At 38.4% G+C, this 27,031-nt stretch overlaps 1 protein-coding gene across 4 annotated transcripts in view; it reads right to left on the reverse strand.

Annotated features, from left to right (window-relative positions):
• Positions 1–27,031, reverse strand: part of LOC136868616 (dynein axonemal assembly factor 4) — a 128,791-nt gene that overhangs the window by 1,496 nt on the left and 100,264 nt on the right. The window contains exons 5-7 of one of the 4 annotated variants that reach the window (XM_067144789.2): positions 26,305–26,405; positions 26,073–26,226; positions 16,218–16,512 (exon numbers count right to left, since the gene is read on the reverse strand). In XM_067144789.2, the coding sequence (XP_067000890.2) occupies positions 16,429–16,512; positions 26,073–26,226; positions 26,305–26,405 (339 nt within the window). In that variant the 3' untranslated portion in view covers positions 16,218–16,428. Of the gene's footprint in view, positions 1–16,217; positions 16,513–20,732; positions 20,865–22,891; positions 23,230–26,072; positions 26,227–26,304; positions 26,406–27,031 lie in introns of those variants that run through there. The other 3 variants (XM_067144790.2, XM_067144788.2, XM_067144787.2) reach the window with 3 other exon arrangements.

Raw genomic sequence — 27,031 nt, forward strand, 5'->3', positions numbered from 1 at the left:
ACGAACGTGGATCACTCGTGGAAATTTTGCTTTGGGCATTGTTTTTCGTTTTAGATCAATGTAAGGTGTAAGCTTTCTGAGATCAGCTGTGATAGCAAGCATTGCAGTACATCGTTGTTTTTTGCTTCCGGTAGCGCGTACGATACCACTGTATGATCCTTTCTTATCGATTGTTCGACTTTGTGGCATATGGAAACTGATTGGCGTCTGATCTGTGGTTCCTATAAGGGAGATCAAATATTCCTCACTTTACGCTTCTCAATCACAAAACGATGAAAATGGTTTAAATCATTCGTCATTTTTTGGCATGATGATGTTCTTCGACGAAGAGGAAGTCCATTTCTCTTCATAAAATTAATCAAGACTCGGCTAACCTTCAAATCCGAGACACTGATTCCATGTGCAGCAGTTATTTCACATTCTTTAAAATACTGCATTTCGTGAGAAATTGCTTATCCAACGTTGCGTCACAAAATCATATATTTAAGCAGATCCTTCTCTACTTGCGGAAACTTGCCGCCTTTTGGTCCGCGAAATGCTTTGCGAGACATGTTGGCCGCTTGACGTGCACTTCTGTTACCGCGGTAGCGCACGTTTCATTTGGGCATTGAATACTCGCTGCCCTCTTCCCGTATGTTTCGGCATAATTGATCACCGTGAGTTAGTATGATGCAGTATTACTCGAATACTGTGGACTGACAATTTTGAGATCACAGAATGCCCCGTACCCGAAACACTCGTAAAACTAGTGCCGGCTAATAACAACACGTTGCCCTGTATCTGGAATGCCCGCTTTCGCAATAGGAAGCCTGCTACTTGAGTAGTTGACATCTTTATTTCGAAACGCATCCGGAGCTGCGTGATGGATGTTCGAAGTTGTGGGAGCGTCAAATACGTGAACATTTGTTTTTTGTCCACTTTGGACCCAAAAATATTGGGATGCGTAAATTATGCAAGGGCGTTAATTACGCGAAAGAATATGGTAGTTTCTTTATCAGACGGTAAAATGAACGGAAATTTATAGGTATCTCTGAACACTTGGAGATAACGTTTGTTATATTTTTGGCCTTAACGAGAAAATAAACTACCTGAAACTGTCACCGACACAACCCCCTTAAAAACATTCAACTCATTAAAATGATGCACTTAAATACGCGAAACTACCACATACAAAACAATTCTATATGTTCCATACATTATTAACATACGACTTTGGCAGTGGGGGAAAGCATACAAATGCAAGAAAAATAGGGGCCTAAAACTCCGACGAAACTACGCACAGAAACGATGTTAACAGCGCGCGAACAACAATAATAAACTCATTCTTTCATCCCGATTAACTGAGTCGCCAGCGCGCGCCAGCCTGTCTTGCTTGCAGGATAATTGCCGCCCCGAATCCCCAGCTGTATAAAGCGGACACGCTGCTGTGGTGAGCGGGAAACACGATACATGACGGCGCAGGACGAAATACTCACGAAATAAAGCATCAAATAAATACTCTTGAAAATGAGGTTTCGTAAATTACACAAACACATAAGAATTTATCGTAGGGGAAGAGTATTGGCCGTACTAGAAGTTATATTGGTCAAAAATAGGAAGAAGTAAAAATAAATCGGAAAATTGGAAGACGAGTTAAAAACCGGAAAGTTTCCGGGTAAATCGGAAGGGTTGGCAGGTATGTAGATTAGAATTTTTGTTGAGTTGGAAGTGCAGAAAATGGAATTTTAAAATGGGAAAATCTGTGTTCCCAATTGAAGTTTTCAATATTTTCAAAATCTAACTCTCAAAATACATTTCAGAAAAAATACTGATGATTTCTGTAGGCAAGCGATGTCACTCATCAGGCAAAACATTATTATAACATGAAAAAAAGTGTTTACAGTATGCATTTGCACATGGCATCCATGTATACCAGGTGGTTCACCAGCGCCTTATTTTTTTCAGAGGTAGGTAACCCAACTAATGCGTATGTCATAGTCATCCAGAAAACATTAGTACCTGTTTCTTTATCAATTTAGTACAACCATACCATTTATATAATGCTCACAAAAATGGTAGAAATCATTAACGGCAGTGTTATTTCTATTACTTAAACTATAATGAATAGGAAAAACTATCACAGCTGCGAATAACACTATCTTACATTTGAACAGGAAGTGTCTATAAGAACTACAACATGCTAGCAATGCATCGAGGCTCATGGTAGCTAAGGTGGCTAAAGCACGCATCACTGCTGTTGCATTAGCCAAGCTGTGTGGTAGTAGGTTTGAATGAATTACAGGCCGGTACTATTTTTTTATTAACGCCATTTACAGTGACTGTAATATGGCTGCATATCATCCTGTTCCTAAGAATAAATTTTTATTTGGTTCTGAAAAGGACCGTTTTTATCCGATGTTACATAACAAGGTTGGACTACGACGTGATGGTCTGTAGATAGGAAGTAGAGCACATGGCATAACCTATTAATTCAATCGGATTACAGGTACCTGTGTTATTTCAAGGTGCAATAAATCACATGTTTGCAGAATGGTCCTTAGTATTTGGCGCAGAATTGTGCATGGTAGCTTTTCCTTTGCTAGGTCCATGGATCAATCCACAGTGATAACACACAGGTAGGGGAGAGCCTTAGTGACCATAAGGAGAAATTTCAAGTTATTTGGTGTTCATAAAACTAAATTATAAGGATCTTTAGGTTAAACGCATTACTTGGGTTGTCTGTCTCTGAAAAAATAAGGGGCTGGTGAACCACCCGGTATATATACACCATGATTTAGCTGCCCCTTCCAATGTAGTTTTATGCAACCTACAATATTCAGAGGAACAAGTGTTTGAAATGTTGACCACTTTACAGTGTTCATTTAACTTTTTACCATTATGGAGCACGTGGCACGCATTTTAATTTGACCATACTTTCTCCATAAATTAGCAACAATTCAACACACTCTTTATAGGAATATATCATGAGGAAATTAATAAGTGCTGTGATGTGACCTGGTAGGTGTGGATTATTATTTGTATGCGCTGGATTTGGTAGGTTGTGGATTCAAATCCCATGCTGGCCGTCCTGAAAACGGTTTTCCTCAGTTTCCCACTTTCACCACTAGGTGAATGCCAGAACGGTACCTTAATAAAAGACCAAGGCTGATTTCCTTCCCAATCCTTTTCCCACCCATCCTTAGGGAAAGATGCCAAATCAGAGCGCACCCCTTAAAGCCAATAGAAAAAAATATGATTATTGTATCCCCGCTAAAATGGAGCACTTAAAAAAAATTTGCCTTATGCTGGATTCGAAACACTATGCTGTCAATACTCGCACATCATCTGCTCCAACTCTTAACCAATTCAGCTATGATGTCGACATACATAACGCTTGCTACAGGTTTAGTACTTAAGTATGACCGTTCCACCTCGAAAGTTAACATATGTGCCAAAGTCTTCAAAGGTTTTCAGTGTTCATTTAACTTTCTTACGTTACAAAGCATGTGTCATAATCTACTAATTCGATTGTATTACAGGTACCTGTATTATTTAAAGGTGCAATAAATCAAAATGTTTGCAGAATGGTCCTTAGTATTTGGCACAGAATTGTGCATAGTAGTTTTTCCTTTGCTAGGTCCATGGATCAAACTACAGTGATGACACACATTAGGTTTTACATATTATTTGGGTTGCCTGTATCCAAAAAATTAAAGGGCTGATGAACCACTCAGTATATATACATCGTGATTCAGCTGCCCCTTCCAGTATAGTTTCATGCAACCCACAATATTCATTCCGTCCTGTAAACATCTGCCCTGCCGGTATGCTCAGACAACACAACCAGATATCTTGGTATTTACCGCCTCACCATCATACGACGCCGTTATGTTATACTCATATTGAACACTCAAAAACGTGTGTGCCTTCTAGATCATATGAACCTGACGCGCCGGTGAAACACTAAATTGATATTATGACAACAGTAAACCTGATACTTGCAATAAGCTGCCCAGTGTGCCATATGGAACCATAGTGTAGTTGGTAAAGGTGAGGCGGAGCGTGACACAAGTGCGATAAACTGATATAACTTGAAAACAATATTCTTTAACCCATGGGTAATTAATGTCAATATCGAGCTTGAATTATTATTATTATTATTATTATTATTATTATTATTATTATTATTATTATTATTATTATTATTATTATTATTATTATTATTATTTCTCTGAATGTGATTGTCATTATTATAATTGTTATGACTTGTGATATATATGGCTAAGAAGTGTTTACATCCACTTATTAGTATTAGTATCATTATTTACGATCACATTGTTTGTACGGTTATGTAATGAAACATGTGCTGTATATATTTATATGAGTTTAGTTAATGTAAGAACCTGTAATTAATAGTATATAATTTATTATTACCTGTATATATAATGTGTAATCCACTACAGTATTATGCAACACATTGTAATATCCAGAATAACACTAGGTAAGACGAGAACTATATAGAACCTTCCTTCCAATATTGTAACTATGAATTAAGTACTCTAGAATTTACTAGAAGATATGTTGTGACATATCCTTCTAGAAGCCTGGCCAGGTGGCATAAATAAGCAAGTGATCTTGATGGTGGAGTTGAGTTATTGGTTAGCTGGAGTTGCTTTTGTGAACACGTGTTGTATTTAGGCCAACATCCTAATATAAGCAGTCAGCAGTCAACTGTTTCAAGGATGCAATCTCCATGTGCTTCATGATAGGCAATTGTTAAAAATAGTGGTTTGTTGATTTGTGTGGTTAATGTATAACCTGTAAATAATTGCACATAAAATCTGTGTACGCGAGTAATAACATTTTTATGTGCGTCTTTGTGGCTACTTCATCGGCGACCGTGGACAGGACGTAAGAATTTACGAGTGAATACGAGTGTAGTGAAAAATAGAACAAAATGCAAGTGATACTAGAAAAGACATCCGTTAAACAACTCAAACATGAACTGGTCAAGAGAAATCTTGCGACGAATGGCAAGAAGAAATCATTGCAGACATAGTTACGGGAAGATCTCGTTGAAGGAGATGATCCCGAAACATTTTTCATCGGGGTGTAGGAAGGTCCAGACGAAACATCGGAAGATGAGATAAATATACCCAAAAATGTGTTCTAACTTAATGACCATAATGCAGGCACTCAATGACAAAATCTCAGATGTTGATTCACGAGTTAATTCCAACTTAAAAGGTCAAATTTTGAAAGTAAACGACAAGATTTCTCTAGCTAACTCAGTTTTAACTGGACAAATATCACAAGTGTACAGGCAGGTATACCAAGTAGAACAGGGCCTAGAATCGAAAATTTCAACTGTAAATGACAAAATTTCATCGCAAATTAGTGACGTCACCAATCGATTAATGCAGCAAACATCGGACATTAGGTCAAAACTGGGACAGGTTGAACAGATCGATAGTAGGGTAAACCAGCTGGAAGGGGATATGTCGAACTTCAAGGAGGAGGTGAAAATCCAGGTTTCCGGCATAAAGCAACAGGCTGAGGGGAGAATTTCTACTGTTGAGAGAAATTTTGAAAGCCGTATCTCTGCTATCGAGGGAAGTTTTGGGAGTCGTATTGCTGCTGTTGAAGGAAGCATAGAAAACCGGATTTCGACCATCAAGGGAGATGTGCAGAATATAAGGGGCACGTGGTAGAAGATAAATTAACTCAAACAGGACGTATCACCACACCTCTAAACCCGTCAAACCTAACCGGCAATACAGGACATCTAGACCCGAAGGTGATTATTAAGAGCCTTCCGGAATTCCATGGGCAACTGGAAGAAAACCCGACTAGCTTCATCGAGGGATCAGTCAGTCTATTAGGAAGGACTAATCTACCAGAGGACATCTTCATGCAACTCATTACACTGCAATTAAAGGGGCAAGCCGATACTTGCTGGAATAACTTGAGGGCTTAAATTTAAACTGGATGGACTTCAAGAGAGAATTCCTCACTAGGTTTAATTCAGAAGGTGTAAAAAGCTCTGTGAAAAGTAAGCTACTATCTGAGGCACAACCACTGGCATGAGAGCTAGTGCCTTCGTCCTACAGAAGTACCAACTCTTCAAGCGTTTGCACCCAGAAGAAAGCAAAAATGAGATCTTACCAGATATCAAGATCCTTTGATGATCTACGTAGAATCATTGCCCAGTTGGAGGAGGAACACAAGAGCAAAACTACAGAAGAGACCAGCGCAGTTAGGAAGTGCTATCAGTGTGGAAGAACGGGATACCTGAAGAACAAGTGCCCAGCCTTGACATTGGAAAATTAGGTCCGGCCCATTCTGGATTGAGGGTGGATGGAACCGGGAACAGCAATGCACCTCAAGACATGACAGACAAGCTATCTTGGTCAAGTAGAAGAAGGATTGGTCAGATTGTGAGTAGAACAGACCAAAGTCGCCCAGCTATTATCTTAAGGATTGGCAACGAGAATTATTCAGCCATACTCGACAGCCAAGCAAGCCATTCATTTGTCAATGGGACTGTTGCCAGATTACTACCACCTATGAAGTTATAACTGTACAAGAGTATGGTCCCTAATTTGAGGTTAGGAAATTATTGTACACGACTATCTCCCAATTTTAGGTTAGGAAATTTTTGTAAAATAATTTGTAATATTAATGTAGTGAAAATCACATCATTTTGTTAATTTATAATGTAAAAACCTAATATTATAAGAAGAATTTGTAGTAGTGAATTTTGTATCTGTGTATCTTTATATTGGTATAACTTCAATTTGTGTAAGAGTCTGCACATGACATAGCAGTGTAGACTGCTCAAGAATGTGCAACAAGGAACACAGTGGCTATATTGGGAAAGTCATTGAAAGTGTTGCAACAAAGTGGCTTGGAAAACCAGGTTACGGCCAGGAAGTATAGGCTGAAGATTGGAATCGATCAGTGTGGATGTACATGAGTGGACGTTCTATGTCACATCAGCTGCTCAATAGCCAATACGAGGGCTTTGTTTCAAGCAAGGTTGGGTTGACAGAGTGATGCGTTAAGATGTGCCTGTGAAGGCGTTGCTACCTGTAAACTTTTCGGGACACTATAAACACGTGTAGCAAGCCTATATAATATAAGTGTGTACGTGTGTGCGGCAATGATTCCTGATTTTATTCTCTTCAGTATCAGTTACAAAGTGAGCACTATAATTACATATGCTTACAAGTTTCGGGTGGGCATTCTGAAAAAAAAAAAAAAAACACTAAGTGTTTATTTGTTAGTCAAAATCCATTTCATTCTTCTATGAGAAAATGTACAGTGGGTGTTGTGGTGTATACTGCACGCACATTCTGGAGTGGATCTGTTGTTGTGCACAGAGCTAATTCTTGCTAGAAGAAATCGTCGGCCGAGTATACAGTACTTCAATTGGAGAAACGTGTGGGGCCACATTCTGGAGTGGATGTGTTGTTGTGCTCAGAGCTAATACTTGCTAGAGGAAATCGTCGGCCGAGTATACAGTACTTCAGTTGGAGAAACGTGAGAGGCCACATTAACCTGTGCTGGAAGCTGGGATGACTCAAGACATCGATGAAGAGGACTGTAAATAAGGGTACGGATGGTCTTTGTAAAGAAGGGTGTACCCGTACGTATAGAAAGTCGTCGTACTTATCTTTACTAGATAAAGGTTTTTCTTCTGAAGCAGTAAGCAGTGCAAAGGGATTGTTATCTGGAGGCACCGTATGTCATATAAAATGTATATAGTGAAAGTAATCGTATCTAAATTGTGGGTAGATGACTTACTGGTGGTTTGTAGATGTTTGTATATTTGCCTTTCGTAAATGGCAAGATGAGTTGGTCTTATCACATGATGATTATTGTTGGTGTTTGTCAGGTGTTATTTTGTTTTGAGAGTAAATTCATGTAGTAAAACTTGTGTTAAATCTTCTATCGGTGGAGGAAAGGGTACCAGGGTAAAGTGTTATCCAGGAATTAGGTTAAGGCAAATGTTGAAGAAAGTAGAAGAGAAGGAGGAGGGAAAGGAGAAGGTGGTATTGTTTCACATTGGTACTAACAAAGTAAGACAAGCAGGTATAAATACCAACATAGTTGGGGATGTGTGGGACCTGGTAAATGCAGCACGGATAAAGTTTAAGGAAGCGGAGATTGTTATCAGTGGAATACTGTGTAGGAGGGATACTGACTGGAAGGTGATTGGGGATTTAAATGAGACTATGGAGTCGGTATGTGGGAAACTGGAAGTGAAATTTCTAGATTCTAATGGGTGGGTAGGAGATAGGGATCTGCGCTCAGATGGCCTTCACTTAAACCACAGTGGTATATATAAGTTAGGAAATTTGTTTAGAAGGGTTATAGGGAGGTACATTCAGGGAAACAGGGTGCGCTAGGCAGCGGTGTTAAGGGAACAGGGAACTGGAAATCAAGTAGGGATGACATAAAACTGTTAGTGCTCAACTGTAGAAGTATTGTAAAGAAAGGAATAGAATTAATTTACTAGATATATACTCACCAGATATTGTAATAGGTGTTGAATCATGGCTGAGAAATGATATAATGGATGCAGAAATTTTCTCATGGAACTGGAGGGTGTATCGTAGAGATAGGATAGGAAAGGTAGGAGGGGGAGTATTCATTCTCGTGAAAGAAGAATTTGTAAGCTATGAAAAAGTTAAAGATGACAAGCACGAAATTCTAGGGGTGAGGCTCATTTCTAAAGATAATAGGCAACTAGATGTCTTTGGAGTATACAGACCAGGAAAGGGTAGCGCAGATGCTGATTCAGAATTATTTGATAAGATAATCAGCTATGTGGGAAACGATAAGGAGAGGAACGTGATTGTAGCGGGTGATCTCAATTTACCAAATGTCAATTGGGAAGGTAATGCGAACGACTGGAAGCATGACCAACAAATGGCAAATAAGTTAATATGGGAAGGGCACCTGATTCAGAAAGTGATGGAACCAACTAGAGGGAAGAATATTCTGGATGAGCTCTATAGAGAAACCAAAGTAATAGATGGTATTAGTGATCATGAAACTGTTTATGTGGTAATTAAAAGTAAATGTGAAAGAAAGGAAGAGATTAAAATTAGGACTGTTAGGCAGTACCATATGGCTGATAAAACAGGCATGAGGGAGTTTTTAATAAGCAACTATGATCGGTGGAAAACGGTAAATAAAAATGTAAACAGACTCTGGGATGGGTTTAAAGCAATTGTTGAGGAATATGAAAATAGGTTTACCTTTAAAGATGGTAAGGAATGGTAAAGATCCACTATATTATAACAGGGAAGTAAAGAGAATAAGAAGGAGGTGCAGGTTGGAAAGAAATAGAGTTAGAAATGGGTGTGGAAGTAAGGAGAAATTGAAGGAATTTACTAGGAAATTGAATCTAGCAAAGAAGTCAGCTAAGGATAACATGATGGCAAGCATTTGGTGGCCACACTAATTTTAGACAATGGGTTGGGATATAGGCCTAGTACCATATCTGAAGTACTTGTTTGATTTTTGTTTGCATGAAGGAACTATACCAAATGAATAGAGAGTTGCTATAGTAGCCCCTGTATATAAAGAAAAGGTTGATGGAAGTGTATGTATAGGTACTTTAAGGCATAAACAGGTTCAAAGAGGGCATTCCAGGAATAATTAATGAACAAGGGGAGTGTGTATGTGACGATCTTCAAAAGGCAGAAGTATTCAGTCAGCAGTATGTAAAGATTTTTGGTTACAAGGATAATGTCCAGATAGAGGAGGTGACTAATACTATAGAAGTATTAAAATTTACCTATGACAGCAATGACATTTACAGTAAGATACAAAAGTTGAAAACTAGAAAAGCAGCTGGAATTGATAAGGTTTCGGGGGATATACTAAAGACAATGGGTTGGGATATAGTACCATATCTGAAGTAGGTACTTGTTTGATTTTTGTTTGCATGAATGAACTTTACCAAATGAATGGAGAGTTGCTATAGTAGCCCCTGTATATAAAGGAAAGGGTGATATGCATAAAGCTGAAAATTACAGGCCAGTCAGTTTGACATGCATTGTATGTAAACTTTGAGAAAGCATTCTTTCTGATTATATAAGATGTGTTAGCAAAACTAATAAATGGTTTGACAGAAGGCAGTTTGGGTTTAGGAAAGGTTATTTCACTGAAGCCCAAACTGTAGGATTCCAGCAAGATATAGCAGATATCCTGGATTTAGGAGGTCAATTAGACTGTATTGCGATTGACTTATCTAAGGCATTTGATAGGGTAGATCATGGGAGACTACTGGCAAAAATGAGTGCAATTGGACTTGACAAAAGAGTGACTGAATGGGTGGCTCTGTTTCTAGAAAACAGAACTCAGAGAATTAGAGTAGGTGAAGCTTTATCTCTCCCTGTAAAAATTAAGAGGGGAATTCCTCAAGGCAGTATTATAGGACCTTTATGTTTTCTTATATATATCAATGATATGTGTAAAGAAGTGGAATCAGAGATAAGGCTTTTCGCAGATGATGTTATTCTGTACAGAGTAATAAATAAGTTACAAGATTGTGAGCAACTGCAAAATGACCTCGATAATGTTGTGAGATGGACAGTAGGCAATGGTATGATGATAAGCTGGGATAAAAGTCAGGTTGTGAGTTTCACAAATAGGAAAAGTCCTCTCAGTTTTAATTACTGCGTTGATGGGTTGAAAGTTCTCTTTGGGAATCATTGTAAATACCTAGGTTTAAATATAAGGAAAGATCTTCATTGGGGTAACCACATGAATATGATTGTAAATAAAGGGTACAGATCTCTGCACATGGTATTTAGGGGTTGTAGTAAGGATGTAAAGGAGAGAGCATATTTGTCTCTGGTGAGACCTCAACTTGAGTATGGTTCCAATGTATAGGACTCTTACCAGGATTACTTGATTCAGGAACTGGAAAAATCCAAAGAAAAGCAGCTTGATTTGTTCTGGGCGATTTCCGACAAAAGCTTTTTTTTTTTTTTTGCTTTACGTCGCACCGACACAGATAGGTCTTATGGCGACAATAAGATGGGAAAGGCCTAGGAGTTGGAAGGAAGCGGCCGTGGCCTTAATTAAGGTACAGCCCCAGCATTTGCCTGGTGTGAAAATGAGAAACCACGGAAAACCATCTTCAGGGCTGCCGACAGTGGGGCTCAAACCCACGATCTCCCGGATGCAAGCTCACAGCCGCGCGCCTCTACACGCACGGCTAACTCGCCCGGTACTCCGACAAAAGAGTAGCGTTACAAAAATGTTGCAACGTTTGGGCTGGGAAGACTTGGGAGGAAGGAGACGAGCTGCTCGACTAAGTGGTATGTTACATTACAAGTAATAAATCTCATTGTAGACGGTATTGGACATCAGATATGAACATTAAAACAAGAATAATAATTAACACCACCTTTCCAATACTTATCTTTCCTTATATTTAGGATATAAACATTACAACAGGCGTTGTAAGATGGGACATGTTTCGCTTAACAGTCGTAAGCATCATCAGCCGAAAATAAATCTTAGCCTAAAGTTAGGTCAGGGCCCTGAACCTAGTGTCCTTAACATATATGGCACCCTAAGAATCAACATTTATATTTAGAAACTGAAAATAGGCTTAAAACTAGTGTGAAAAAACATAGAATGTTACAACATGGCTAAGAGAAAAACACAATCGAGTTGAGACAGAGGATAAGAACAGAAAGTACTAGGATATCATTGTTACCAGTCAGTCAATCAGAATGTTCAAACATAAAAACAAGAGTGAAAATATATAAGAGTGTTCATCATGGCTGAGTTGCCAGAGGTTAAAAACATAAGGTACAACACAGAGCTGGCAGTGTAATAATCAAACTCATGGCTGCCAGTCAGTTAATAAGAATGTTCATACATAACTAAACATGATGGTTATATTCTTTTAAGTGAAGAAATAATTAAATCCCACTCTTGTATAGATACGTGAGAACGGGCGAGAGAAATCATATATTGTAGCAGACATCGAGTAGTAACACTTCAAACAGGATTGATCACGCCTGAAGCTGCTTCATTTTTGCTGGGAGTTCAAGACCAAAACGGAAAAAAATAAGATGCCAAGTGCGTGAACTGAAATCTGAAAATGGAAAGAGGAAAAAGATCTACTCGGACCTTGAAAACAGGGTGTTCAAAATAGGAGACTAAGATCGCTTACCTCTTATGTTGGATGAGCGTTGACCGGAGACATTAGCCGTTCAAGGGTGTCTGTTAAATTTATGCCCGTTGCTGCGTGTGTTGTATCTGTGTGCTTGCCTAGGCGGAGAGTAAGTTGGGACGGGAGGGGTAGGCGCAACAATGAGAGTGCTGGAAGCTGGCGGCGGAGTTGTATTATGGGGAGGGGGTAAGGTGGAATCTGTTATGACGACTGGAGGGGTATTTAAAGGTTTATAATTGAAGATTTTTGTGAAATTGTTATGATTTATATTGAGATAAATGAGTAAATTGGGGACTTGTTCAATTAATGGGCTGTTCTTCTCAGGGACATCATTCAAATTATTATTATTATTATTATTATTATTATTATTATTATTATTATTATTATTATTATTATTATTATTATTATTTAAATGTTGATCCAAGAAAATGTATGTATTTTCCAATTCAGTCATTAAGCTGCTTTTATTTACATATTTTATAATGTGGAGGTCTCGATCAATTGTAGAATATCCCTCATGTGGTTGCTCATGGCAGACAGAGTACTTTTTAGCTGTGTCAAAGTTGGGTCCCACGCGTTCTTACCGATGAGCACAAGGGACAACGTTTCCAATCCTCCCTGGCATTTTTGCAATGCTATGCCGCAGATGGCAACAGGTTTCTGTGGCGAATCGTCACAGGCAACGAAATGTGGGTCCACCACTTCACCCCCAAAACGAAGAAAACATCAATGGAATGGGTGCACCCCTCATCACCACAACGAAAGAAGGCCAAGGTTCAACCTTCAGCCGGTAAGGTTATGGCGACAGTGTTCTTTGACATGGAGGGTTTGCTGCATGTGGAATTCATGCCGAAAGGAACGACGATCAACACGGTTTACATAAAATCAGTTTCATGGTCCGTATCGCACTTCAATAGATTCACAATTAAGTATTTATTATTTTCCACCTAATCGATACAATGATTGCTTAAGGCAATTTAATTGTTAAAAGTGGTACATGTTTCGTATTTTATCAAATAATAAATACTTAATTGTGGATCAACACGGCGTCGTATTGTCAAACGTTGCACCGGTTGCGTAAAGCGATTAAAGAGAAGCGCCGGGGGAAATTGAGCGCCCATGTGATTTTGTTGCACTATAATGCAACACCTCACAAGCCCCGTCAAACGAGAGAACTGCTACAGCGTTTCAAGTGGAAGGTCTGGCAACATCCACCCTACAGTCCCGACCTAGCGCCATGTGACTTTCATCTGTTCGGTATACCCAAAACGGAGTTTGGTGGTCGACGTTTCCAGACCGATGAGGAGGTGAAGGCTGCTATCTCCGAGTGGTTGCAGAACGTGGGATGAAATTTCTATGCATCTGGCATCGAGAAGTTGGTTGTGTGTTCGCACAAATATTTGGAGTCTCTTGGAAACTATGTGGAAAAGTGACGTTACAGTGTATGTCATTATAGTCGTGTTGCTGTTGTAGAGGTGGTGTAATAAATGGCCATAACTGGGAAGTGCAACTTATTTTTTGATCTGCCCTCGTAGCAACATTTTACATTACCATTGAGCATTTGGCAAGGAGTAAATAGGAAAAAAATAGATTTCAAATTTAATTTGGTGAAGAGTTTTTTGGTCTGCATCTGTGGTGTAGTGGTTAGTGATTAGCTGGCATCCCCAGAGGTCCGGGTACGATTCCCGACTCAGCCACGAAATTTGAAAAGTGATACAAGGGCTGAAACAGGGTCCACTCAGCCTTGGGAGGTCAACTGAGTAGAGGAGGGTTCAATTCACACCGCAGCCATCCTGGAAGTGGTTTTCCATTGTTTCCCACTTCTCCTCCAGGCAAAAGCCGAGATGTTACCTAACTTAAGGCCACGGCCGCTTTCTTTCCTCTTCCCTGTCTAGCCCTTCAAATCTTCCCATCCCCCCACAAGGCCCCTGTTCAGCATAGCAGGTGAGGCCACCTGGGTGAGGTACTGGTCATCCTCCCCAGTTGTGTCCCCTACCCCAGAGTCTGAAGCTCCAGGACACTGCCCTTGAGGCAGTAGAGGTGGGATCCCTCGCTGAGTCCACGGGAAAAACCGACCCTGGAGGTTAAACAGATTAAGAAGAAGAAGAGTTTTTTGTGTTGCAAAACGTAATAGCCTAGTTCAGTTTGGTATGGACACTACTTACCAAAATCCTAATACTGAAGAGTTAGCATGATTATCTTCCAAGTTTGAGAAGAAAACTATTTCATTTTTATAACTAACCTCTCCATTCACTGGTAAAATAACTTAGAAATATCTCGCAATTATTTCACACACACCCTACTGTAAAAGAATGAGTAGCTTGTGATTGTATTCCTAAGCACTAGTAAACAAATCGTGGCTCGCTCAGTTATCTACAATGTGTACTATCAAGCAATGCAAGCTTCCAGTACCACTAGATTTTACCACTCTGGCCGTCTAGGCAAAACCATGCAGTGAACTTTTCTGTGGGGCCACGGCGGTAGATCGGGGTGCTGGGAATTTTTATTGTATTTCGTATGTACATGAACACTTAAGTGAAATATCACTTCGAATTTTACTTTAATGCTTATTTACTACATGCATAGAAGACAAAATTCTTTGGCCACCGAGACATTTCTTCCTATGTGTCCTGGCCGTCAACGTGTTAAGATGAACAAGGTGCTCTTCAAATGTTTCTCTGAAATTTACTAAATCGTCCAAGTAATCATATAAAAAATTTGAATTTAATGTCTGACAAAACATTACCTAGTAACCGAGTAAGAACAGCACCACCAGTACTTAATACGAATGGGACACGTTCAAATTCATAGAGGTTCCAATCAGTAGCAAAAGCAGTAAGTGCTTGGATTCCTCGGCAAGAGGTATCTGGTAATATGCCTGATTCAAATCAAAAGTGGTAAAAATTTTGGCATTAGCACACCAAGAAAAACAAGAGTGCAAATAAGGAAGAGGAACAGACTGAAGTATAACTCTCTTATTCAGCATCCGATAATCAACTACATGCTTGAAACCACCCTATGGTTTAGGGACAAGAAATATGGGAGAAGAATAAGCAGATTAAAATCATACCAGTTTTGGCAATAAAATTCGCACCCAGAATGAAAGGATACGATAAATCTTTTGCAACTAGCACGGGCATTTTCCACGTGAAATCACGGATTCTGATCTTGACATCCAGACATCCAATCACATTCATAGTTAGAGTTAGCCGTATTGCAGGTTAAAGATACAGATTTCAATGGAGGGAACTTGCAAACAGTATTCATCGAGTTATACCAGTTCTCACTCATCAAAGTGATGCTACTTCCAGAATCTACCAATGCACAGACAGGTTCATTATTTACCTCTAAGTATATATTAGGTAATTTACAAGGAGGGATAGCAGAAATGCCACAAGATTGTAGGAAATCGACACTAGTTTCAGACTGGGATCTATTATCAGCCACAGAACATGGTGAATCATCCTTTAACCTACAATTATAACAGAAGAAACATGAAGCTACACTTTGAGGTTTGCCACAAGAATTGGCAGTTAGTCATCTAGAATTACCATTACCAGAACGCCCAGACCCAGAAGAATTACGAAGGCATTGTCCAGAAAAATGCCTATTTGACCCACAGTATTGATAAGAATTATTGTTGAAAGAGACTCTACCCACACCAGGTTTTGAACTGCCTAAGGGCTCAGTCTTAGGACAATTCCTCTGGAATTTTTCAGTGGGACCACCCAGTCAGGTTATGAATTGCCTAAGAGTCCAATCTTAGGACAATTCCTCTGGAAATGTTCAGTGGAGCCACAACTAAAACATGCACAAGAATTATGTGGCTTGGAAAAAAGAGAAGGAGCAGTTTAAGTAACCTGTGGAAAAGACATGCTCATCGGAGGGGGAGCTAACGCAACATGTAGCTGTACGTCATATCTAAGACGACGGACACAAGCTTGGCCCTGGCCAAGTCACCAAGAGCCCAGAAATGAGGCAATCAAGTGATAACCAATTAGCACACCAGCAGGTCTTACACTGACCAGTTACGAATCACGTTATTTTAGCCAATCAGGGCTCGGAAATTTTTGATGAAGGCGCTGATCACGGCTGATTCCAAGGATCCATCCATTTTGCAGTCCAAACTTTGTGATCTTGCAACCTCAGCACAGTCCACCAGAATAGTGAACTGGTTTATAACAGGCGAAGGACGCTGGTGCAGCACTGCCGACTGCCGCCAAAAAGAACACCTTTCAATTCCATCATCGGATATTAGTGGCCAATATGTACATAGCAGGCTCCAAACAGACACCATATTTAGAAGAAGGACCATGGTATCGCGGTAACTGGAACAAAAGCACACACAGCAGAAACATCAAACTGAAGAAATAAGGCTATCGGCCAGAATCGGCTGAGTTCAAGGGTGGGTGTTTTATTTTGTTTATAAAATTAATAACTAAAACTCCTTAGGGAGGTCCCCTCCCACAATGACACAGGGATTTCCCAGCCCCCTCCCCCCCAGGCAAACGCTATTTCAGAATTTCAAATGAAAAATGTTGAAAAACTTTAAAAAATCTGCCGGAGTTTACCCTAGTATCAGAAAATTTACAGAAAATCCTAGTTAGGCACATTAATGAAAATCTAAATCTTACCCCAAAATACATAATACTAAAATATACCTAGCATGGTCACAAATGAACATTCTCATTACAACTAAAATAACTCCTAATTAAACTATAAAATGTAGGAGATTGCTGGCCAGCTTTTTATCCAAAAGAAAATTTGCTTACAACTAACATTCCTTATAACCACCCCAATTCAAATAAAGAAAATTCACCAGGAAAATCATTTTTAAAATACATGTTACTGAGGATACAGCAGGACACATTACCATTCACTCAATTCAACTTTTAAAGCACTACAGGCATGACAGGTCAGCACAAAAGAGAAATCATCCTCCAAGTAATAAATTACCGAAACTAGACCTTTATAGACGGAAGTATTACATACATACAATCTTCCAATTTAGGCACATCATACACTACCATATCCTCTATGTGCATTCTTAATTGCCCAACATCTAAAAAACAAAATAAATAGAAGGAAAAATTTAGGATGTTGCAAGAGAACTCAAAACAGGGAAATAACTACTTAATTACGTTAACTTGCAACTTTACTACAATATTCCATTAAATGAGGTTAGTAAGTCACTATTCATTTACTATGTCATGTACTCATTATGAAAATTTTAACACAGTTAAAACTCACATTAAACATCACGTGTCACACCAGACAATTAAAATGCAATTAAAGACAAAATACAAAATAGAAGATCACATTAAATTTACCAACAACCCAAAATTTCAAATGAAACATTGAAAACAATTCAAGAGTGTGCATACAGAAATCCAACTCACTGATATAAGCAATAAAAAGTCACAAGTAACACCTTCATACCAGGGACTATCAGATTACAGCACGACACCTTAAGATCACCGAGCCTATCTGTCCTCCCGCACACAACAATACAAGAACACACACAAGACACAAGTGCGATGACTCCTGATTCTGCAGTACAAACCAATGACAAAAGGCACAAAACGACCTCAATACTGATTCCATCACACGACATCACAAGAACACAGTAAACACAGACACACACACACACACCAGTGCGATGACCCTTATCAAGCAGTACCCTCAAAAGAGAAAGGACAGAACATGACCTCAAATGGGCAGAACATGACCTCAAATGGGCAGAACATGACCTCAAGTACCCTTGAATCCATTACACAACAATAAGACTCTTAGGACCAATATCGTACTCCCAGGAGAGTAATGACCTCTCAGCACCTTAAGCCCTAAGTCTCAGTACACACACAAATGCCTTCCCATGGCACCCAAGACAAACACAAACGACATCTGTATTTACAATATTTACAGAAGTGGAAGGACAGATACAGCAGGGCTACAAAATTTAGAAAACTTACTCAGTCTACAGGATCCCATACACAAGTAAACTGGGTAAATAAATTTAGAAGACATGAAATGAGTAAAGAATGAAAATTTAACACCGAGAATATAAAATAAAAAATGGACAATTAGTTGACGGAGCTTCGCTAAATCGTAACACCTTCAAAATTTCACTTGTGACAAATATAAAATAACAGAAAGAAAAATCTTGATGACCTGCAAACCAACCACAAATTTAATTGAAATTAATAGCTCAGCATAATGATACCAAAACAAACATTGGATGAAAATCTTCTTAGTAATAATTTACAATTACAATGGACATTATTCTCTATCTAGTCACCTAATACAATGAAAAAGATTACGAGGAATCTCATACCAGATACACCAGATTTCAAACATGTCATGAGCACAAGGGCAGATCCATAACCTGTCGAAATTTTGTGCTAATGGCCTCAGCTGACGTGGGTCTATTAGTATGGTGAGCACGTTTCACCCCACGAGACTATCCCAGTCCTCGTAGAACCCTCCCTAGCAAGTATAGGAATACACGGGTAAATAAAAATAATATGACAAGGAAACAGAACACTTACATCATGGAAACGCTCAATAAGACAAACTAGGAAATTTTCACTCAGATGAAAAGATCCCATACTCTCTAATCCAATTGGAGAATCTAGAAACTGACCAGGAATTGCCCCAGGTGCAGCAGAAGACCGAACACAACACAACACCTGTCCAGAAATTTAGACATTCCCTGAGTCCAAAACACAACACAAAGATAACTAAAAATATCACACACGAAAAATAATACCAAAGAAAACACAACAGGCAACAAGAAATGAAACTTAGAAAATAATTTGCCAAAACACAAAATTTATGAAACGCAAAACACTCAAAAGACCAACGAAAAATTAAAAACATTAACCTCAAAATTATTCCTGAAAATTTACGAAAACAGAAGTTTCAGAAAAACTAATGATGATTAGTATGTCAATCAACACTACAATTTATGTCATATGGAAGAAGCACAAGAAGACTGTGACACGAGTAATTTTATAAGATGGAACTGAGCACTCATAAACTCAGGGTAGGTCAGTAACCAGCTGTCTCCAACAGATAAGCACACCAGCCATTCAAAGATAAAATGAAGTCACACGAGGAAGTAAAACATTTAGCATAATTTCATGACATACCTGTAGTTCATAGCAACAAGTGATCACGCAGATGTTACGATCGGAACACGGCTCGAAGAAAGTAAGTTAATGAACACATATCGAAATTTATCACCAAAGACTTAAATTAAAACAAGGCATACGCAATGTGACGATATCACTTTACAAAAAAAAAAAAACACGTGGTCAGCAGAAGGCCTGCGACCAAAAACCTTTATGAAAATTGATAATGAACCTGAAAGAATTTGTTACAGATAGTGACTTACCATTTCCTCCAACCGTTAATTACAAGGTGAAACACAGCAACACAGACTGCACTTTGTGGAAAGAACAACACATTCAACTGCCTTATGCGGAAATAATCAGCAGCTCCCCCGTGATATCGAACTTGAGCAAGAATCATGAAAAGCGAATAAACAGGGATTAAGAATGCACACGTAACAATTACAACCTATAAAAGAAACATGTTAGGAACATATTCAAAATTAAGATTTAAAAATAATTTTTCAAAAGTTAGCCGAGAACGATTCCCGTCTACCTCCCCTTTTACCATAACCACCATAACCATGCTCTGCTACCAATGTAGAACCTATCAACACATCTATCATTATAATAATAATCTTAATAATACAAATAATATAGAAATGAATTAGAAAAACATGAATTAGGCAATGAGCATGAATATTTAATAATAAAAATAAAATAACTTGGAAAATCGAAAAATATCAATGTAGCGGCGTTTCACATCTAAGCTTTGGAAATAAGACGGTTAACTTGTCAAACACGCAAAATTGAAACATACGCAAGGTAATCATAACTTACAGTCTTAACGACGACAACTATGGAAAGAATTGTGGAACGTGAAGGAGCCCTATTGAAGTCCATGGGAAAGTATGACATTATTGGGGAAGAAGAGGTTCACAATAATCACCCTTTAGCTCAAATATATTAAAATTAACAAGAGACACAAATCCAATAAAGCAAAACAAAGACATAATCAAGGTACTTAAGTAAATTTGTAAAACACAAGGTTTAACATAGTATGGTGATACAGAATTACAATAAATTGTCAATAACAAGATGCAGGTGACTGTCTCTCGAAAACAGTCATTCAAAAAAGTGAAATTGGTAATGATGGGGATCTAGAGCAAACTCCGACATGTTGAATTTAAATAACTGAAAGTTACATTAAATGAGAAAATACCCAAACATTAGAAGGAATTAAATAAAATCAAACATAATAGAAACAGCACTTACCAAGATAGGCTGGGGACCCCTGGAGGGGTAGCCCTCGAGCGCAAATGCTCACGAGGATGGTCGGTTGGAAAAGACGCGGACAACACGCATCACACACGTGAAGCCAGCAGAAGGCCAGAAATGGACAGATCACAAGTAACAAACAGGGCATCGAATTCTTCTAGGTTCCCGTTTTTGCCAATTGGAAAGGTCGTTATTTCTGACCAATCCAACTGCATGACCATTTATGGCCAGTTCCTAAACTGCTGATGCAAGTAGAATTGCATCACCTACTTCCTCCATGTGCCCAGCACCTGTTGGTTCAAAAATTATATACTGCACGCGTTTTAGCCAGACAATATAAAAAAATATTTCTTCAAAGTCCAGAATGTCTTTTCTTCATGCTTCTTGAAATTAATTTAAATGATACACAAGCCTTGTTTTTTTCAAATTCAATAAAACACAACTACATGAAATTTAAATACAAAGATCACTTACAATTCTTACAATTCTTGCAATGTAAATCATGTCTTGATCTGTTGAGAAAAATAAAATGGTAATACAACATTTTAAGCTATTCCATAATTAATAATCTTCAAAAGTATATGAGTCCCAAAGATTTTTCTTGAGATTTCTTAAAATAAAAGGTGAATAGTTTACATTTCTGAACTCAAATAATATAAGTTTACAAAACACAATAATTTCCAGTTTGCAGTCCCACTACAGGTGACAGTAAACACAATCTAATGAAACAACTTCATTTATAAATTTCATATCCTTCTTACGTGAAGCTGGCAGCCATTTCATAGGAATCTGAAAATAGCCGACAGTCCACCACTCCTTGTGTCACAACAGTAGATTTTAAAATTTAATAAATGTGAATACTCGATTCTACAAACACTTTAACTACAAGTAACAAATCTCATGTCTGTTCCGTAATGAAGATTGAATTGTACTGAATAGGTGGATACAGTAAATTTTATTCTTGAAAGAATTTTACATACTTCTCTAACTGTCAGATGACATCACAGACTTCCAGATTCTTTATCTTTGCCAACAGTAGCCTACTAAAAGAACAAGGTGCAAAAATTGATGCCATGTGACAACGCAACGTGCTAATGGGTTAATATAAATCGTTCCTTAAAAGAAGCAAGGACCCATGCACAGCCGGCTTGGCAATCATGGCTAGGAAGCTTTCTGTGAGGGAAACCTCTTCCACAACTCTGCCATCATCCCCCGTATGATACCTCTTGCTTCCACTAACAACCCGTAGACGGTGAAGGAGTTCAAAAGATATTTCTCCAAGATGTAGCTGGATACTGGAAGATCAATTGCCTGCTTTTCAGAACGTACATCTTGTGGCTGTTTTTTACCTGATTCTAGGCATTCCGTTGGGTCCAGTATTATCTCTCTGTTTATCGGTGGCTAGAATATTTACTCTTCTTGTGCTACCGTTTTCAGCTAAGCAGTTTACTTCTTCAAGATATAAGAAGAAAAAGATTAGTTTTAAGATACACATTCTAATCTTCACATACCATTGGGTAAACAACCTACTGATCAGACTTGTCTTGCGGTATGCTTACCGTCCCCTATTTTCTTTTTCAATCACTGAGCTCGATAGCTGCAGTCACTTAAGTGTGGCCACTATACACTAATCGGGAGATAGTGGGTTCGAGCCCCACTGTCGGCAGCCCTGAAGATGGTTTTCTGTGGTTTCCCATTTTCACACCAGGCAAATGCTGGGGCTGTACCTTAATTAAGGCCACGGCCACTTCCTTCCAATTCCTAGGCCTTTCCTATCCCATCATCGCCATAAGACCTATCTGTGTCAGTGCGACATAAAGCAAATAGCAAAAAAAAATTATTTTTCAATCCTTCTCAACCCCTATGCCGAACTACCCACTGGATTTTGTTCAAACCACTTCCTAACCTTTCCAGGAGTAATAAGAACAAATTGTGACATTTTCAGTGAAATCAGTCTAGTAGTTTTTGAGTCTATTAATCTCAAATATACCAGCATCCACTTATATATATATATAACATAATAAAGATATAGATAGATAGGTAGGTAGAAGGACAGGTAGAAGATTACGTGTACAGAGAGAAGTGGAAAAATCTCAACTCTGAAGATATTAGTGACAAGTTTTCTGTAATACAGACAGATGTACGAGAGCAAGTCAGTAAGTACCTGCAATAAATTTTTATAATTTATTACAAAAAGAGTACTGTACACACTTTTTGTTGATATAATTTTTCAACATAGTCACATCATCATTTTACAAGCTTTCTGATACCTTCTGCAAAAAAAAAAAAAAAGTTTTCGGTTGTGCATGCACCCTTCTCGAACAGATGTTGTGAAAGTTAAGCCTGTTATGCATGGCTAATGTGCATATGGTTTGCCACGTCACTCGTCTGTAATTCAGGACCCTGTCACGTACTTGTTCAATATTGGCTTCACGCTTGTGCGACCCGTTTTGAACTGTTCAATCCACTTCGCTGTGGCAAAATATTGTCTCTGTATTGTGCTGAAAGTCTTTTATGAATTTCTGCTCCTGGTACACCCTCAGACCACAAAAAACGGATTATGGTACGCTCTTCTTCCCTGGTGCAAACAGACAGTGGCACGGCCATCTTTACGTCACAACAGCGCAAGCTGTACTGATCGGATAATGCTGAAACCTATTATAGACATAGACAACAGTGCCATCTAGTGGCTGGTGAGCACAAAACATCATAGAACCAACCTAAAATCAATAGGGATGTAGGCAGAGAAAGTTCGCGCAAGATAGCGGTCGTGTACTACTGGGTAAGCGCAAGGCGATCGTCTTATGTTTATCCCAGTCAGCTGCGAGTAATGTATCGAATGTGACCGACATTTCTGAGCTAAAGCCGATTGTATCTTCTCTAGTTTTACTCCAAGACTACATTAATCAATTGTATAGGTATATCCCCTGGTATATTACGATTTTCAGCGTTTAAGCCTTAAACAGCTGCAAAATGAGCTACGGACCAGAAACGCTAAAACTAGCGAGAGGAAGGAAGAATTAGTACCGGTACAGCGGTAATTAGAAATTTCTAACACGCTTTATTATCCAAATAAAGAATAAGAGTCAGCATGCCTTTTCCTTAAGATAACAATTACTTAAGTGTTGCACATTGATAAATATATAAATGTACCTCCACAAGACTTAAATCATAAATAGATATTTAAACATCCACTTGCTCCCCTTGCTTATAGACTTCGATTCATGTATTTTTTAAGGTTGATGGCTTACATGAAACTGCAGATACAGCCTCTGTCCACCACCAAAGGCATGTGAATATTCTTGAGTTTCCCAGTGCCGGTTCCTTTGAATATTTGACCATCAGCCATAAGGTGAAGATCACTATCACAAATTTGCATCTGATGGATTATTTCGCATTTAGAACATCGGGGATAGATGGAACACCTGTTTCCAACTACAAATCATTGTGTTATATTGGATACAGACTTTTCAGTGGAAAGTTTTTATTTACAAAAGGTTGAAATTCTAAAATGCAGTGCTGTGAAATCCGAGTACACAAAACATAAGACCTATGATGTGAAGTTTATTTTAGGATTACCTGGTAATATTATAGGAGGGGAATGTGAACGTTTTGCTGGAGCAGGCCCCAAGGCATGTTGTAAGTATATTGCTGCTGTAAGCTACGCATTAGAGCACTTGCCCAAGACTGGTATTATTCAGTGTTCAGAAACATGCAGCCTAAATTTATAAACTTTTCAGCATCCCCCTACCAAACGATTGAGGCCAGTTAGGCCTATGAAAGTGGAATGTTTGCCCTTGGAACAAGTTTTGCTATGTATAATCTCAGAACAAGTTTTGCTATGTATAATCTCAGTTGCACCAGTTATAACTCTAGTCGAGGGGCATTTCTGTCTAAAAGCAAGGGGGCTATTTTCAAGGATATTTTCTCTATCAGGCCAAATGTTCAACTCTTTAAATTGGCAGTATATGAAATTAATCCAAACATTAAATTTCTCCCAACAGTAGTTTTATGGATTCCAAATTTAAGGCGTAGTTCTTTGTCAGATTTGTTGTCCTTAGCTTCATAACAGTCAAGAAGAAACACAGTCTGGGTTCAGGAGGGAATATCTGTAAATTATATTTGTTTTCTCCCAGAACAGCAAACACCAAATTACGATGCTGGACGTCTACAAACCCTGTATAAAGCAATATGGCATCACGATTACGCATTGCTTGCTCAACAACCAAATTACCTGTGGAATTTTTTGAGTGCTGGTGTCTTTGAAAATGGGAGTCACAAATGTAACATTCACATCTTCAGGGATATTCACGATTTCTTCCCGTACTTCAAGGGAGGTTATTTCTGCATATTCCGATACTGTAGGCTTATCGTGGTAATCAGGCAAATTTCTGGTGTATGGCCTCTTCATTGTTTTTGTTGTGTTCGTGGTCGATGGAAAAAGCGATGGAACAGCGCCCGGTTTTAATCTTGCTCTCTCACCTTTAAATTCAAACGCATAAATTCGGCGGTTGTTATCAAAATGCCTAATTAGTTTATCGGTAGAAAATAGGAATTATTTCCCTTCGTAAATCGCACTTGCCCAACATATTTCGTGAAGTCACCCGGTTGAAAATAATGGGAACACCCTTTAATACTTTCGGTTAGATTTTTCTCACCAAAATGTTTCCTTCTAATAGCTTGTAACCATTTCTTCCTCATTTCTTTATTTTGTGGAAACTGGTGAAATGAAAATGGGCTTCCCTGATATTTTCAAAGAGGAACACTGCAACAGCTCGACATAGTCATGAAAATAACAATTTAAGCAACTTAAATTCGTGGATATTTAGCGGCATGAGTACACAGGAAACAAATGAAGAGCGCATTGCGCTTACCCAGTAAAACAGCAGTGCGCTCTATCGGTGCTAGTTCGATACATCCCTATTAGAGCAAAATTGCATATACTTATTGACCTGCCTACATATATAGGTATATATTAGAATTTGTTTGATCAAAAAAAATGTAATAATTAAGTAGGGTTTTTCTTTTTTCCATAACCAAAATTATATTTTAAAATGAAGAAAAGCAAAGATGAAATCAGAATGATATGAATGTGTTGGGAATGTAACTTTTACAGCTTTTGCATGTTGCTGTTTCAGCTAGGTATCTCTCTGCATTTCATTGATCTGAGGTGAAACATTAGTTGCAAATGTTTCAAAAATTAATAAAATATGAACCAATTACACAGAATGAAATAAATAGAATCAAATTCATTAAAGAAAGCTCATAATATCCTAAATATGACCATAAAAAATTCCCATTTTCAATCAGAATTGTATAAAATATTTTAATTTTTCAATGGAAATATGAAAATGGAAAACCTATGGCAAACAATAAATAACCAGCCCTATTTATTATCATTCCAATGTAAAATATTTCATTGGACAGGGATTCCTTTATAATAAGCCAATCATATGAGGAAGGGAGTTGCATTTAAAATGATAATGAAGGCTACTCACTTTTGAGGTATCTTCCAGAGTTCTGTGCAAGTTGCCGTGAGCAAGGTGTGCAGCCCCACGGTTAGAAAAAAGGGCTGGTAACTTGCTGCCCATGGTAATGGCATGTGTGTATGCACTGATCGCTCCAAGAAAGTTGCCTAACCTGAAGAAGGAACTGCAACAAGATAATCAGATCGTTATCAGCATCCTAAAATCAACCGTGACCTACTGATTAGATTTGAGAAGTACTTACTCCCCTTTCTCCTTGAGCCACAGTGGGTTCTGTTCCTCAGGTGTCAGATCCTCAGCAACAAAGCCTGTGCTACGAACTGCTTCTGCCTGCTTCTCCAGCCACTGACAACAAAATATGGAATTAAAATCATATGTACACTACAATGGTAAAATACATGTTCCCAAACTCAAGACACGGAATTCTTCATGGGGGAAAATAATTGTTATCATTAAGTCTATTTGATACATTGGTACCAGTGTTTAAAACGTCAACTATAACACAGTATAAAAGATGAACGGAAAGAAAAATTTATTTTAACCCTAGAACTGGCAAGCATTGATGAATCAACAGTTTGCCCATTTCTATAGCGGCAGCATCGATTCTTCAAAACATTTTTATTTCTTCATTTAATAGCACTGTTCTACTAACAGATAGTGTGGCGTCTTGTCTTGTGATCCTATACAGATGCTTCTTACTCATTTTCATCCATAGAAACAATCTCCTTGCATAAGAGTCTTTGGAAACACTGCTGCTATATGAACCAAGAACATATCGTGTTATGGTGCTGTACTTTTTATCGCTACCGCTCTTATTTTGAGGCTCTAATTATATGTGTTAGGGAGTTCAAAGTGGATCTTTGTTGTTGTAATTTCTGTATGTAACATAGCTGCTGTAATAAGATTTATAATAACATAAGTTTGTGCACCCAGGTGAGTTATAATACGGTTCATGGAAGTTCGTCGGCTGA

Source organism: Anabrus simplex, chromosome 1 (genome assembly GCF_040414725.1).
Source record: "Anabrus simplex isolate iqAnaSimp1 chromosome 1, ASM4041472v1, whole genome shotgun sequence".
In the NCBI taxonomy this organism is placed as follows: domain Eukaryota; kingdom Metazoa; phylum Arthropoda; class Insecta; order Orthoptera; family Tettigoniidae; genus Anabrus; species Anabrus simplex.